This window comes from Haliaeetus leucocephalus, unplaced genomic scaffold, assembly GCF_000737465.1.
Source record: "Haliaeetus leucocephalus isolate CR32 unplaced genomic scaffold, Haliaeetus_leucocephalus-4.0 Scaffold295, whole genome shotgun sequence".
NCBI classification, from domain to species: Eukaryota; Metazoa; Chordata; class Aves; order Accipitriformes; family Accipitridae; genus Haliaeetus; species Haliaeetus leucocephalus.
In genome coordinates this window covers 3,930,809-3,948,283 of record NW_010972731.1, presented here as the reverse complement: position 1 = coordinate 3,948,283, position 17,475 = coordinate 3,930,809, and the positions used below count along the sequence as shown (strand labels likewise).

Sequence of the window (17,475 nt, the reverse complement as noted above, 5' to 3'; positions counted from 1 at the left end):
GGAGGCAGTGCATTTATGACTAGAATATTAAATTGGGAATTAAACACTGGGGAGATGGGCACTGGGCACAAAAATGTTACGCTCATTGTACATAGGAGAACGTGAAGAAGATGAAGCGACTTGCCGAGAGCAACAGAACAGCACTCGGTACTGGCAGAGTTGGTGTTAACCTTAAATAATTCCTGGCTTCTAGTCCTTTGCTCGTTAACTAGACAGGGGTGAACAACTCGCCTACCCCCCACCGCTCTGAGCAGGTGCCAACCCTTGCACTTGAGCACATTCTTCAGGCTGCATCAAAATACACCCTCAGAATATTGACGGTATTTGCATCATCAGTGCTCAGATGAGTGGTATCGACCACGCAGAGAAGACCAGGTTTTGTGTGTGTCTCCTTTAATCTGTTTGGCTTTGTTAAAGGTGCGTCTTTCCTGCAGGGTTAGCCCAAGCTGATTGACTAGGTGTTGGCTTTGCCTTTCACCTCCTCCCTGATCGGCCCTTGTCAATCTATGAAAATCTTTGATTCCTTCCTCACATGGATTGGCAAGCAGTTTGCAGAAATAATGCCAATTAAACCTCCCGAGTGCTGATGTTCCTCCAGTCTGTTTCTGTGGTTTTTCTGGATGACAGAGGTTTCCCTGCCTGGCAAGGAGCCCTGGAGCGCCTTAAAATCATGGGATTCTTCCATGAAGTCCAAATTTCACAACCTGTAAAGACGTAGTAAATTGGATGTATCTTTGTGTGAGACTACTTAGGTGGCCAGTTTGTGATCTTTGAGAAGAAGGACAATCCGGGAGTAGATATTGCTTGCCTTAGCTAACTTTTCAGTGAGGATTCAGTAGTCCAGTACCTTTTCACAGAAGTAAATAGCAGGTCTAGAAGTCCCAATTTTGGTAAATATTTGCACTGTTGTACATTGGTGAAATAAATGTATACAATACTGGTCACACTGTATTGCTATAGCTGTACTTACATGAGGTGCAGCCCAGGAGAATGTCAGTCTGAGATTGAGCCACTGGGAGGAAAACAGAAAAGAAAAGAAAGAAAAAGTGAAACAGTTGCTTGTAGGTGATTGAAAGAAATTAAAAGAAAATATAATCAGTTCTGATAAATACAGATAACTTCATTTTTTTGTCTTGCGTCTCACTGTATCATGCTCTGTGTAGCGTTTACAATACACAATGTTTTCGTCCAGTGATTAGAAAAATCTATAACATAATTGTTCATGATGTTTGGTGTTGAATTGCTGCATGTACTGACTTGACTGTAGCTGAAAAGTTGATAGAATTAATGTGTCACAGTGGTGTTGATGGTTTTATTTACATTTGTGAAGGTGAATTGAGGATCTTGAATAAAAGCTGTACGCTGATCTAAAAATAGAAACATAACTTTCTTCTCCTCATTGAAAATGTCATGCTTGGTGGGTTAAAACTGACACATAACAGTCCTGATAGGAACTATTTGTCATGTAATATGATATGATGATAAATGCCAGTTTGGTTTGTTATTGTAAAAAGTAGTGGTTTTGGCATACTGTGTTATGCTAATTCACTTTGGTTACTGAGTATATATTTGCTCCTTTGCACATTGTGGGGAACAAGTATATGTTATTAAATTATAAAAAGAAAAGTATAATACATCTGACCACTCAAAATTTGTAATCAGTATTTCAATATGCAGATGTAACTTATCTAAAGGAGAAGAAAAATGAAGTAAAGCACTAATTTCCCTATGTCTTAGAGTGAAAAAAAAAATATATACACACACACATATATAGTCATTAAAGAGGTTTAAGTGTTTTAGCTTAGATAAATGATTGAACAGTAATATTTGGAGAGCAAGATAACTTTTAAGAATAGATGAGTTTTCCTCCAAAAAGCAAAATTAGCTAGTTCAAGGGTACTTAATTATGACTGAATTTTAAGGTAAGCAGAATACTTTATTTGGGAAAAAAATGGTTTAAGATAGCAGCCTGTGCCGCTTCATTCTTTTTATATTGAAGTTTTATTGAGAGGTGCAGTAACGGTCTGTAAAAGATCTGATCTCTTTCTGGTGCCCGTTTTTCCTTCCCCTTTTCTCTGCTGTCGCCACGGGTTCTGGTCTTTACCACCACGTGTTTCGGTCAGAGCCACCCAGCTCCCCCGCTCCGCTTGGCTGCTCTTTTCCCTCTGTTTCACATATTGTGGCTGGCGTTTAAGGGCCCAAGAAAAATAAACAGTGCAACCAGTATTTTGCTTGCAATTTTAGTCTCATAATTTGATGAAGAATAGTAAATAGAAGCACAAACTGTTACTGTTATGTGGTCTTGACCTTAAGAGACAGGGATTTCCACGGCTAATGTGTGTTTGTGGTGTGTCACAGGTGGAAATCGCCCATCGCCGGCTCTGCTGGTCTCAAAAGTCTGCTGCAGTGGCTGGCCCCTCTTCTCAAGAACAAAAATGAATGTGCCACTAATTCACGCAAAGAAACAGCGGGTCTTCTGTTTAGACTTTCCTAGAAATTTAAGTTGTGTTCAAGGACCTACTAAGACAGCTGTGCCGTGCATTAGAGCAGAAAATGGATGTGGGTAGCTCTCGTCCTCTGTGTTTTTAGGTGGGAAGGAGGATTTAAATAGTTAAACTGGCTGATAGCTCTCACTGCTGAAGTCCCACCTGTGGAACAGCTGTAAGACCTGCTGGAGCTTTGGGAGCTCCTGCCGCGCAGGGACAGGCCGCGGGAGATGGCTTCTCCTGACTAATGTGGTCCTTCGGCGCCTTGGTTGGGGTCTGTGGCGTCCTATCCACGTAGGTATGGCTATGACTGGAATCAGGCACGTGAATCGTCGTCGAATTCAGCTGGCGAGGTTGCACGAACTTATTTACGTGCACGGCAAGGTGCGATAGTGAGGTCTGCGTTGCGAGGACTGCTGTCGCGTGGCCGTGGAGCTCGTGGTGTGGGCTGGAGAAGGGTTCTGTCCGCAGCGGTCACCTAGCAGTCACCCAAGAGCAGCTTTGCTTCTGCTGACCTCCAGATTCACAAGGATAACGTCTATCTCGTTGCCTTCCTCCTTAGTGATTCAGTACCTCTTCTGGATTGATCTGATTTTCTTGCTTTCCGATCCTTGTCGTTGGAGTACAATTTCTTTTATGTAGCAAACAATGTTTCAGGAATGATTAAATCGCAACATGAATCATAAGTGAAACGCTGAGCTATACACACTGCTCTTCACGTCTATAAGCCTGTGGAGATGAATAACAAGTTTTGTAGTGACAGCCTTAAAGTGGGTTTGCAGTTTTGCTGGGAGCTGAACCTACTGGTTTTTGTCTTTTAACGTAAGCAACTTGAGGGGAATAAAAAGCTGGTTAATAAGTTTGAAATGAAGTTGTAGCATGGACAGAATGAGCATAGGTAGCTTAAAGAACGGAGTACGTTTTCAAGTATCATATGTAATATATAATTTTATTCATGAGGCCTGTGTTTTCTATTCTATCAAATATAAATCGTGTTGTATTAATCATGTATAATTCTGAATCACAACATAACGTTTTGCAGTGCTATAATTAAGAAAAGTGAAAGAGATAAGGAGTAGCAGCTGTATAGCTAATGAAGGAGTTAATTTCAACATGTGTTTTAGACCATTAAGTACTATAAAGCAAAAAAGCATTGCACTGCCAGCACAAACCAAAGGAAGGCAGTTAACTACCACTCCCTTCCCCGGACTAGCATCGCTGGGGATACCGTAGAGCTCAGGCTTCACTAAAATTGATTCATTAGTTCAGGCAGTAGCGTGCACTAGAAATGTGGAAGAAGATATAAATCATTGTTGCAGATTGTCTTTTAGCATGGAAAAATCTTTTGTGTTCTGCATGTGAATATAAATTTTTCTCTATGAAAATGTTTTTTATCCTTTCAGGTTGGAATACATTTTATAAACTTATTTAACAGTTTGAGAGCCGAGAGTTCAGGTGGTTTTTTTTTCTGCCTGGCAAGACTCTCCAGAGGCCGAGATCTGCAGGCCATCCAATACATCATTGTTCACATTGTACTTTTTTTTTTAACAAGTCTGAAACGTTTTCCTTGTGTGGTTTCGCAACCCCATATTTTTTTTTCCAAACAGCGTGAGTCCTATCACTAGATCAAATTTAGAATTCGCTGCTTCCAACAATTGTCTAAAGGATCCACATGTTTACACAGCGTGACATTGGCATCCAGATAGTGTCCTGAAAGTCTCCAATCAGCACTACTGTTCATGCTTCCTCCCTGCTTTAGGGAAAAAAAAAAAAGCTACAGGCACAGTTATTCTGGTATGCAAGGGAGCAGTGAATGGTCCCTCTACTTCAGCCACCAGTATTGTCTCACAAAGTTTAGAAATCGAACCTTTTTCATCTGCTGTAAATGAAAATGCCAACTCTTGGGAATCTTATCAGTGCCCGTTGCATCCATAAATAGATCTTAAAATGATACTGAATGGGAGACTGGACCCAATCCTTTTTTGTGTCCTGAGATTCCCAGACTGAATGAAAACTTTCACCTGAGTATGCCCCTGCTACCGGCCGGTGTACCGCTGCCTTGATGAAGCTCCCAGCTCCTTCTCCCTGCCGCTGTATCTGCCTCTGTGGTGGTACTAGCGTTTGCGTAGCCTTGTGGTGAATCAAATCACCGAATTGATCTTTCTGAAAACTAACCTACCAAGCAGCAGGCTCAGTCGCTTGGCATTTGCGTAGTATGGGAAGACCTTTTGTAATTAACTTGCCCGTGTGTTTTGCAAAATGTTTAATTCCTGTTCTTTGCGATTGGATGTAAATGAATCAGTAGCAATTACTTGGCAGCAACCTTCCACAGTCATTTTCTCTGAAGAAACTTAGTCCCTGGTAGCACTAAATGAAGGAAGAGGGGTTTGGCTAGGACACCAAAACCTTTCTTTTTTTAATGCTCTCATGGGATCTTTCACTTCCACACAAGCAACTGCCTGAACTGGCCAAGTGGTCTTGATTTAATATTGCTTTATGAACACTACTTGTCCCAGCTGCAGGATGTCATAACCTCTATTTCCTTAGCTTAGATTTGAAATCTGGAGCCATATGATTCAGACGAACCACAACTGCCCTAGCTTTAACTTGATGTATTTGTTTTGAAAATACTGTTGTTTGCTCCAAGTTTTAGCTGCTAAGCAAATTAAGCTGATCTGCACTGGTAAATGGGGAATACTTACCAGCTTGATTAAAAAAAACCCTAAAACCTGCAAATGAAGCTGAAGTTGTTTTTAACTCATCAGTGCCAATGAAGATACTTCATTAGTGTAAACTTAAAAAATGCAAAACTTTTTAAAAATAAAAATACAGATTGTCCCTAAGATAAGCGTAGCTATGATGAAAAAAAAAAAAAAATCTTACAAATATAATTGCATGTTTTTCAGTATTTCCGTGAAGGTTAGTGAGCTCACAAAAAAATGTTGCTGCACACATTCAGAATAGAGGATGATGAGCAGAACTGGGTTGGCTTTGCATTCAAAATTTCATTTTACGTGGGCTCCTGTTCTTGCGCAGCTTAGAAACAAGCTTTTGGATTTGAAGTAAAGCCAACTGGATTTGTAAAGATGCTTATCTTATTCTCTGGCCCTGTTCAAATCACCAGAAAATATTAAGGCTGACAAGCCTAACTCGATATGCTTCTCAATTAATATTTTTATGCTAGATTATAGTACACAGAGATCTGCACAAATGCTGGGTTTGTAGTCACTCAACTGGTATTTCTAAGTGGCAGATGCTTGCTGCCTTTGCTACTGTGTTGTAGCCCTGTATGTCTACTCTCCACAAATAAAGTCACTGCAAATATTAGTGTCAGTTTAGTGCCTTTGCATGTAACTTGTTGCATTACAGAAATCTTAATTTCTCTGACAGACAAATTTAATATGGCACTAAACTTTTCAGTTCTAGGTTCATCTGTACAGTGTGTGTCAGCTCCTCTCAACTCCCTGTTCTTTTTGGCGTTTTGTCTCCCATTGAAATGTATGTGCTTATCGCGCAGGACATTATTTGTTGGGGTTTTTTAATTTTTTTTTTTAAAGAGTAACTTAATCCAGAGTAAGCAGGCAGAATAAATGCTGTACGACATCCTTTCTGAAGATACTTGATGGCATGCTTTAAAAACGTAAAATTAAAAAAAAACATGGAAAAACAGTCTTTGCCATGGCTGTAGCCTGTTTAAAAAACCAAAAACAAAAAACCAACAAAACCCAAACACCCACAAATAAAAACCAAAAACTTGCAAAAAAACCCCCCTTTTATTAAAAAAATTGAGGCATAGCAGAAAAAATGGAAAGTCATCCAAGAGGGTCTGCAAGTGTACCCCATTCCTGAAGATCAGTCTAAATTGCCATTATGTCCTATGAGGTTTTGTCATTACTCGTTATATAAATGAAGATGTAGAAATCTTTTACAATTAAGCTTATAAACGTCATAATCTAATTACATTCTTTACTTTTACTTCTTATAATTGCCATTTTGTAGTGGTTATTTTGTGAATTTTCTTATTTATTTATTCATAAATGCTCGGAGAGACTAAAAAGAAAGTTTGAGAGCTGGGATGGTTTCGCAAATATAGTTTAGAGCTGTTGGTCAATCAGCGAACTGCTTCTGCAATCTGAAATACAAGTAGCCCTCGCAGCACCTGCGAGTACAGCATGTAGAGGGTGCTAAGTTTGGCAAATCAAGATTTTTGTTCAGGTGACATGCAGAGGCGGATCAGTCTTAGGCATCTGCAGAGTTGCTTCTATTTGTCAGGCGTATCTTACGGATTGGAAAAATATTGAGGAAATTGCATTCAAACACTGAAAATGACCTTACAATTAAGATGCAGTTTTACTTGATGGATTTAGGCAGTTCTGCTTGCTGCCAAACTGCATGGACCGAGTGAGGTTTTTCTTCCTCCTTTTATTTCCCCTCTCTCCCAGGGTAATGCAGTTCACTGGTGTATTGGGTTTGTCTGGCAAGGTCAACCCACCACAACTGGTTCTGAGTTTGGTTTAAGACAGTGGAGCTATTCCGGATTTAAAAGCTGGTTTTGGTGTCTGAAGGCAATGCTGTGACCCAGGGACATGAGCTGAATTCCTTAGCAGTGGCTACACGACCAGCTGGAGCGGTTTCTTGCACTTCACTGCCTATTCTTTTTTGACAACGGGATTTTGCCCATCCCATTTTTATATTTTGCGCAATGTCCCGACCTCGTGGGCTGATCTGACTTTATTTACATGTACACACAAGAGCTTACGTTTCACATCTCTAGGTAGACCTGCAGAGCTGACAGCTAGAGGAGCGCTTTCTCGACCCTCCCAGCCCCTGAGAGCCGGCGGGTGCTGCTGGGCTCAACGGCACCATTGCTGGCCAAGCGGCTCCCCAAAAGGGAATATTTGTGCCTCCTGGCTTGCGAGCTGATTTGAACGTGGGCATTTTTTTGCCAAGCAGCTGGCCCATCTGAATTTGACCACCTCCTGACAAGCTGCAGCTGGGATGTCTGCATTGCCTGGCTTTCTGGCATGTGCCTGATGGCGTGAGGTTATTTCTCAGCTAACCTGCTACTAGGACGCATAGCGAGAGAAGAGAGCTGTCTTTGTGTCTTTTACTAGTAATCAGCATGACTAGAGGTAAGGATTGTAGAAGGGAGGCAGAAGAAAGCACGCCGAGCGCTGTAGCTGTAGCGCTCGTGAACGGAGAAGCTGGAGGTGGGCTGAAAGTGTTGTTACGACAGAAAAGAATGGGATTTTGCAGTGAGGAGGAAGTAGTGTGGTTGATATTGCTACACCACAGTTCTCAGTAGCCCACCCATTTGTTTTGACATAAATACCTACTATTGAGCTATGGGGAGGCGTGAAGACTAGATGCATACATTCAGACTTGTGGCCTCCAGGGTTTGTTATTACTCTTTGAAGCTTGAGCTTGATGTTTTAATATTTTGTTTGGAGACTTAAGCGTTTAGATTTATAATTCTGCCCTTCTAGCCATCTCCTTGATTTACCTTGCAGAGTAAACACACTTTCGTTCTGTTCTCCAGACTTCCTTTTCCTTTTCTTTGCTGTTGGCTTAATTTTAAGATACAATATTCAAGTCAGAGGCAAGTGTCTCTTTGGGAGCGAAAGAAAAAACCAGCTAAGGATTTGAATGAGCGAACTATTTTCTCTGTTGAGAAGCAACAGCTTATTTTTCAGTATTCTGCAAGTCCTCAAGCACAGGTCCTGCCAAAGGCACTGACTTTAACAGCAGCAGTGCTTAGGAGAATGTGCTCAGGTTTTCTGGCAGTGCTTACAAGCCACTTAGGAAAAACAGGCATATTGCTTGTAGCAAGTGCCCCACAGTTTGGAAAGCACTGCTTAAGATGAATTTGTAAAGAATTTCTTTTTGTCATGATAGTTCTCCATTTTCATTTCATCTAGAGTGGGCCCAGTTTCCTCAGTGTTTGATATCTAGGATCTTAACATCAGATCTGTAATTAATACAGCTGCATTTAGAGACTAAGACATTTGCAGTGTTTATAGCAATAATTCACAATGTGGAACTCAGCATGTTTTAAATATTCTCCACTTGTGCATGTACAGATTTTTATAGATGAATTAAGAATTTATAACATGCTGGGTCTCATATTCCAGGTCTGTTTGTTTCTAAAGCTATACACAGAACTTGGACGAGGTCATAAATTTCTGTAGATGAAATGAAGGCTGATTAGAATTTTAATATTAAGGAAGGAAATGGCCTTGGGTAGTGCACTAGGGAGCAGAACAGGCCTTCTGTTAATACACAAGAGTATTACTGTTTTCTTGAACTTTGCCTTCCAATCCAATTACCACTTGTGCCTAGAAATCATAACTCTGATGCCTCCCATTTGATAATGTTGAATGTTATCCTTGTCCAAGTTTATATAATTTCCAGTAGTAAAAATGATCTTGATTATAAAACTGCTAGATAATACACTCCTAACATTGAATTATGGGCAGTAGTGTGTGGTATTTGTTGATAAACAAAGCAGAGTCATGATGGTATATCAAATTGACCCAGTTCTGTCTCTTTTTAAATTAAATGAAATCAAGAGGGTTTTCTTGTGACATGTTTTTCTTGTGATAACATATTGTATATTGCACTCTTCGTGATATGAATGAAGACAAAGCTTTCAGTGTAAATGATTTCTTTTTTTTCCGGTCAAGCAAAATAACAGGAATCTGTGCTGTCGGCTTTCATTTTAAGCACTTCTGTGATAGCATCATGCTCACGGTATGTAATGAGCTCATACAAGGAGTAGTTCCAGCCAGCTCCTTTATCAGCGTAAGCCATCATAGCTCAGTATGTGTCCTCCTGTGTCCTCCTCCCCTGCCCTCACTGGTAACTGGATTGGACTAGATGCTGCATAATTCTCTGGATCTGTATTACCGAGCCCTCACTGCACACATCTTTGCTGCACATTTACAGCAGAATGTTATTACCAAAGTGTGGAATCACATTCTGGTATTATTACATGAAAATCGATTCTGATTCCTCGGTATTTCAGAGTATATTATTAGCATAGTACAGCTAATCATTTTCTTACAAGGGGAATGACAATCGTAGCCTTGTTTAGATGCCGCGTGTGTATTTATAGGATCGTGGTGCCCAAATCTGGTGGCTAAACTTGGCTGCTTCTCCTGCTGGTTTCTGTGGTTTCATTTCATTGTCCAGAAAAAGTGACAACATTCTCAACCCTGTAGCATCCATCACCAGGATTCCTGTGATGTCGACTTTTGGCAGGAAAGGAAAGGTGTATATTTGTTTATTTGGTCCTTTAAATGGTACAGCAGACTTCATAGTTTATTATCTGTCTTTAAGAAGTTTTGTTTATAGTTCTCACACCATTAAAACATCACATTAGTGGTACAGTCTGAAACATTTATCCCACTCAAAAGACTCAACCGTTTATGCACAGTCTATTATGCAAGTTGCTTTACTTTAGATTTCTTCCTTTTTTTCTTTGATCACTTGTGTAATGTGTTTGAAATGTATGTCTGATGTTGATTCTTTTTTTGTGTTCCATTGGGTGCATTTGATTTTGCAGCTAAAAGGATTGAATACTAAATGTTCTTTTTGCATGTGTACATAACAACATTTTAGTTTTCTTCTTTCAGACAGAGCAAGGGCATTCCTAGGATTTAAGGCCTGATAAAGTAATTAAAAAATACAGCAAAACCAAAAAGACTGAAAGAGAAATGTATTTTTATCATTTGGGGGATTTTATACTGTAAATCAGAGCAGAAGGAACAAACTGTATCAGAGATAATATTGAAAATGAAAACATTCAAATCATTATATTATGTCATCCACATTGTAAAAACAGTATGGATAAACTCTGACTTCCTTAGTGCATTTTTTCCCCCTATATTAACCCACCAGTGTTTCAGTAACCAGCAATATATGGGTTTATGGTGACTTGGTATAATGAATCCGGTGCTGAGAAAGGGACTTGTATTCAAAGATTTTTGTTTTGCCCTTCTTTCTTAAAGCAGAAAAATGCTAATGTTTCCTTTCCTTCCTGAACTTCCAGACTGGAACAGTATTTGATAAGCTGGCTCCCAGGGTAAAAGTGCCCTTCAGAGATCCTCTTTGTAGAGCATATGAATTCTTTTGTTTCATTTGTTGCAGTTTTTAGGCACGGCACAGCAAGTATAGTTTAGTTTTGGTATCTGCATTAGACGTAGCATTTCAATAACGTTCCTGTTAAAGGGTTCTGTAGTGATTCAGTGCTGAACATGCAATGATTCTACAGCTTGGGAGAGACTCATTTCTTTTCGGTCCCTGCTATCTTTAATGAGGAAACCATTTGAACTGTGATGCCTTCAGATATAATATGAGCAAATATAGAAGTTCAGACCTTACTAGACAGTTTTACAAACTGCAAGGGAAGATCCAATTGTGGTTTTGCCAACAAACGCTTTTTATTTGTTGAGTTACAGTTTTTAATTACTCACAACTGTGAGTGATTTTATGTCAGCCATGTGAGCTGTATGAGCATTCAAAACTGAATTATCATTACAAGTTTTCCATGTATTTTTACCTCTTCCCCCTCCTCAATTTACTTCACTGAAAAGCTGAGAAGAAGGGAGCACTGGCCTTGGGCGACTGGAGGGACACCTCTTCCTTCAGTAGACAAAAATGGAAAGCCTTAATGCAGTGATCCAGCTGACATCTCATACCAAAAGCTTCTCAAATGACCCAGGCATCACACAAAACGCTAGCATCAAACCAGCCAGTATAGCGATACTCAGCGCTACCAGAACGGAACAGTACTGCTCTTAGTGAAAGACACTGAGAAGCCCTGTGGTACATCGCGTGCCAGGAGCAGTGTTCCTAGCACTAACCCTGGAGATCTTCCCACCCTCGGTGGGACCTGCCCTGCTGGACGTGGATATGAAACAACCAACCAACTACAGAACCGACCAGGCACGTCTGTGCAGACCGGAGCGCTCCCATGAGCATTGGAAGAATATTTGCAGCTTTGTCAAAGGTATCTCCATCGAAGAGTTTACAGAAGAACTGGTGGGAGTGCAGATTATGCCTTCACCCATCATTTCTTCCTGAAGGACGATGCTACGTCCAACGCTTGTTCTGGCAAAGCCATTTTAGTCTTATTGTAATAGTTTCTAATTACTCATTTCTGCAGGATCGCTGCCTGAGAGTCACCGCACGCCAAATACTCTGTGAACAATTATCCCAAGAAGTTGTTAATTACTGTGGAGCCACTACAGCTCTTTAAAATGTATTGCCTGTACCAATACCATAAATCCACTTTCCTCTCCACTTTTTATGGAGCCCTTTGTATTCTGGATTCTGCATTAATGAAGGCACTGAAGTGCTGCTGTGGCTTACTCCTCGTGCTGCTGGCCGTCATGTACAGACGAGCATGTGAGATGGAGACCCAGCTACAAAGGACCCTGCTAACCAAGCAAGTTAGGTATTTCATGGTCTAGTTTTTTAAATTCTGATTATCGCTCCAGAGCCACAAAAATGCTACAAAATTTTCTATCTTTGTAGTGGATTTTGCAGCTTCCCATTTGCAACGTTTGTTGCATGTAAATTTTTGCACTTTGGCCAAAACAAGACTGTTTTTATGACTTTACTTGCAAATGTGTTGAAAGCATATGTTGCTGGATTATTTATTGTACAGCACTTAAATAACTTTATATACTGAACATATGCTAAAGCAGAATTCACAAATGGCATCTCTGTCAGTGTAACTTTTGAAGTATTTCAGAGAACCTACAGTTGGTGTCCTATTGTAACCATGTAACTTTGTAAGGAAGACAGATTATTAACATTTTTCTGACAGAATTATGAAAATTATTAATAGTTGAAATTATTACAGTACCAGGAACATTAAGCCTAATTTGATTGAAATCCAAATACAAACCTTATTCTAAAAAGCTAAAAAGAAAGCAATGAAAGTTTTAAGGCATTTGTTATGGGTGAAAGATTTCAGAAGCCGTTAGAGGTCTGTGTGCTCTTTTATGTTTCTGACACCTCTCAATGTGGGATTGAAAGTAGTTTTTTTACTTAAAAGGCAAAATACACAAACAGTTTGGCAGTAGATCTACTCTTTGAACAGATAAAAATGCTTAAAAAACTTGACAATTGCATGTAAGAGGAACTGTATTAGAAAGTTATTTTTCTGCTTTTATTTCTAATAAATTTATAGGCTGAACAGTTTATTCATTTGGAAGTAACAGCTCTTTTTCAGTCTTTTGATCATGCTTCCAGTTTTAAACTGAAGATAAACCTTGAGATGATTATGCTTTTTGCTTCTTTAGACTTTGTGTTTTGCAGCCTGTCAGAAATTTTGCATAGATTTTAATATGAATGTTTCTACTGTCAAATGTTTCTTCCTTTCACCTAAATGGTATAGTGATGTATTCCACTGCAGTAAGGATGGGTGTTCTCTGGTTCAAAATTTAGCAAGTAGTAGCGTATATCAGCTCAGGAGTACCTGAGCTGCGTGGTGTTAATTGCATCTTTAATTTTTTTGTGGAAACGTTATAGATTTGCGCTTAAAGTATTTACTTGTTGAGTACTGTATTGTTGAAAAGGATATTTAAATATTATGGATAAAAAATGTCTGGTAGAATAGTAACGTAATAACTGATGTATAATTCCTTTTCTACTTGGGCCAAATCCCCTCCCTAGGAGGAGGTCACCAAGACGCTGGAGCCAGGCTCCTTGCTGAGATGCACAGCGGGAGAATGAGAAGTGGTCATAAAATGAAACAGGGCACTACATCTGAATATGAGGAAAACATTTTTCACTGTAATTAAGCACCAGAGCACATTGCCCGAGGAATCTCTCCGCTCTGGGAGGCATTCCACACCCAGCTGGAGAAAGCCATCTCGCCTGCAGCCAGCACTGCTGGACCAGGAGTGGGGACAGGATCCTGATTTCTGCACGCCCCTTGCTCAAATTCCCCACTTAATGTCTCACCTTCACACAACTATTATCGAAACTGTCTTTAATGAAATCTCGTTGCAATGTAAAACTCTATCCCAAGAATTGGTCTGAGACCAAATTTAATTTTTTGTTCTTGGGATACTGAACTTTGCCCTGACACGAGGGGAAGGAGATCAGCTGCACAGGTGGAGACAACCTGAAACGTGTAAGAATATCATGGATGTGCTTGGAGGGGAATTACAAGGAGCATAGAGGCTGAGCGTTTCTTTTAAACAAAAGGACAGATTTTACTTGTGGTCATGACTGGAAGACATCATGATTCCTCCAGATGTTACTTTTACAGCAGAACTCATCATGAAGAACAGCTCATACTTAATACCTAATTCAGGGGTAAAACTAGTACCTAAATTAAGGGTAAAACTAAGCCTTGGTTATTTAAGTAGTAGATGAAGAGTGTTTTGCAATATCAGTTCTTACAGCATATCTGTTCTTGCCTATTAAAGCACTCCTATTCCTAAAGCATTTCTCATTTCCCACTAGTGTCCTTACAACAATAATCTGTTAGGAGGAGTCTAATCTGAGACCAGGTGAAATAATCTTAAAATTTGGTGAGCTCGATCTAACTTTTGTTCTATGGTGACTGAAGGGGAAAAATTAATTTTAAATAAATGTGTTCTCTTTCTAAATAGATAACTAGTCAAATGCATTTCAAATATTTGCTCAACTGATCAAATATTGGTTTAGGTTTAGAAAACAAATTAACCTAACGTTTGAAGAATTAGACATTTTGTACCTGAACACTTTTCTGTGTCATTACTTCTGTACCAATGACCCTAAGTACTTTGGTCAAAATAAAAGACCCTTCTGCATTCATGTTAAATAGCACAGGTTTATGGTTAAATTCTAGTAGTTTCACTAGGGAAAGGCCAGTCAAATTGTAGTGCTGTCTAATGCTGGTAATGTGGAAATTTCTTTCTGAAGGAACTGAAAATTTAAAGAATAGTTAAAATGACAATGTTTTGTTAGTCCGTCAGTATTGGGTGAAATCAGTTTCATATGCCTATATGTAACATTAAATGAGAAAACAAAGGTGTAAGATGGAGCAATTTTATAGCAAAGGTGAATAAAATTGCCAAACTAGCTTGTTTACTGATTTTTCTTTTTTTTTTGAAGTTCTGCATAAAACAACTAAACTATGGAAGTTCTTACTCATTTTCTTTTACCCTTTTGCGTATGAGGAAGGCACATCAGTGTGTCAAATTTAAGTTATTACTTCTACTGTAGATACACTGATTCGCTGAGTTACTTTTATATTAGCTATATATTTTTGGCAAAAAGATAACTTCATAGTTGAACATCAAATTGATTTTGAGATAAACACATTTCTAAGTGGGTGGTTTTAAGAAGGCAGAGCAGTCTTCTGTCCTGACACTAAATAAGAGCAGTTCCCAGGTGGAAAATCTCCATATCGTTTTTTTAGAGGGGTGTTGGATCTAGTTGTCTCGTTACCTTCTATTTCAATGGCTGTGCTTCAAGATCCTGGTAGTATTTAAATTGTTAGTATTAGATACCATTTCTCTTCCTGTTCTTGAAGTAGAAGGTGTGAACTCCTTTTCCGCACCGGTAGTGTAAGACTTCGTACTAAGTAGCCAATAATGTGAGTGTACTCAGAGACACATAGGCATGTAAAAGACATTTTTTCATGCTTCCCATGACTAAGAGTTTTAAGTAGACCAAATTAAAGTTTTTGCAGTAAGATTTCAAATTCTCAGTTGATTCTTAGGATTTCTGTGCCCTGTTCTGCTGGTAGTGTAGCATATCACAGTGTGTGTCTGCTGTGAGGTTACAGACTTCAGTGATTATTGTGTGTTCTGTTTACATAATTGTAAGTCTTTTTAAAAGGTTGCTAGAGTTTAACTTTTAGCAGGGTACTGCTGCTTGCTTTGAGTAATTGCTGAACTGAATGATGTCTTCGGACATGATGCAACTCCAAGAGGAAATGCAAAGGGCAGGACAGAGTGTGGTGATGCAAATTGTTCTCCTCTCTCTTCAACTGCCTTGACCGCATCTTGTCATGTGTTTGTACAGTATGTGAAGATAATATATTTTCTCAATTAGATATCTTAATAAAGTTATGGGTATGGGTTATTATTAGTTGGTAGCATTTGTTTATTTAATTAGCTAAATAATAAAAGCAAAATTTTTATATTGAACACAGTCATCATCTGTTAAACTACTGGAGCAATTTAATAATTGACTGCTACCATTACCCATCCCAGAATTAGCAAGCAAAAGCATGAATTTTTGCAACAAAAGCAAAAAATTGCTTCTGATGTGTTTGTTGACCACTGATCACTAGGTAGTAAGGGGATTTTCTTGCTCATTCTAAAATGCAGGAAGCTAACCAGCATCTTCTCACTGCAGTTATAATTTGAAAAGGCTAGAAAACTCGACAACTCCAATTTTAGTCTATCTGTTTCCCTGGCTGTTTGTTTCCTGGCTATGCTTCAGTTTTTGATGGGCAGGAAGTCAGTGTATGTGCTGAACAGTTAAACACTGAGGTTCAAGGAGTAACAGCTCTAGCAGCCAGAGAATGTCATCTAAAGGGAGAATATAATTGAACAAGGAGGATGAAGAACAGAGAGGGACTTCTCTTTTATACTAATACTTTCAGTGTTGTGAAAATGTGAGTTCTGTACACTATAAAAATTTCTAAATTGCTATACTGGTTATCTGTTGATTTTTTAAAAAATTTACTTTCTTGTGTCTCCAAGAAAAATATCTTTATCAAAATTATCAAATACCTAGTGAAGGTATTTGGTCCATGCTGTTACGGTCCTATGGCAAATGCTCACCCTCTGTGTAGAAGGCAAATGGTTCTCTTGGATCCCCAACAGGCTGATTCTTGCCTAACACATTTTGAATAATAAAAACATGAAGCGTATGTTACTGGTAGTCTTGGGTTAAATGACAAATTGGAAATCATACATTTAAAAATACCACCTCATTGTTTGCTTTCTGGTTTGCTTAACTTTGAGAAATAGTAGCTGCCTTCTAGGTGATGTTCTCAGATTCTGTACTCGATGTTAAGTATCCATATCTGAGCAACGAGCAGGGAGAGCTGCCTGTTCTCCATTTGGAGGTGTTTCTGTTTACCTGCTCTGTCCTGTGCTTTGTTTGGGGAGATGCCATTTTTACTCTTGACCATCTCTCTAAACACAGAAGAACAGCAGCTATTCCAGTCATATTGCTTATGTGCTCTAGGGTTTTATGTCCTCCACTTTTCTCATGGGTTTACTTTTGCCTTGGTTTCCCTTTCTTCCACTGCACTCCCCCTTTGTGGTATTTCGTGTGGTTTAGCACATCCGTCAGCCTTGTTTTGCTTCTTGTGTTACCCCATCTATTCCCCGCGGTCCCCCGTCCTGCCCCGCAGTGCCCTCCTGTGCAGTTACCAGATACTCCTGCTCCTTGTACTTTCAGTTCTCCTTCTGTTCCTCCTATGTATAAACACTAATTCTTCTGACTCCCTTCAGTTTCCTGTTCCTTTTTACTAAAACCTTTCCCGCTCCCTGCTGCCTCCTTTTTCTTAGTTTTTTGCAGCCTCTGCCTGAGGTCACTGGAAATGTTATCACCGGTCTTGATAACGGAACTAGGCTCTTGGTGACTGACGTACCCTCATGCTTCATGGGAACAGCCTGAGTTCAGGCCCTCGGCAGCAAAAATTGTTTTCTGCCTTTACTAGGCCTCTACTGTCATTTTGAAATTAGAGGGAAATAATTGAAAGCCCAGAACCGTGCAGTGCATGGCACTCCTGAAAAGCAGCAAATGCCAAAAGTTCTGTGATAATTTGAGAGTTGGCAAGCTGAAGTTCATCACCCCTATACGTAAAAGGTAGGATACCCATAGCAACATTACGTATTTTACACTTATATTTATTACACTATGTATTTTACACTTTTTTATTTTAAGGAATGGTGCCTTCAGCCAGAGGCTGCAAAAAATGGGATCCCACAAGCTGCACAGGCACTTGCTTCCACCTTTCTATCGC

General features: G+C 39.5%; 1 protein-coding gene across 1 annotated transcript in view; it reads left to right on the top strand.

Moving 5' to 3' along the window:
* Window positions 1-2,786: 2,786 nt before the first annotated feature.
* Window positions 2,787-17,475, top strand: part of LOC104833708 (chromosome unknown open reading frame, human C7orf50) — a 57,112-nt gene continuing 42,423 nt past the window's right edge. The window contains exon 1 of the mRNA XM_010570586.1: window positions 2,787-2,870. Coding sequence (XP_010568888.1) covers window positions 2,787-2,870 — 84 coding nt within the window. The remainder of the gene's footprint in view (window positions 2,871-17,475) is intronic.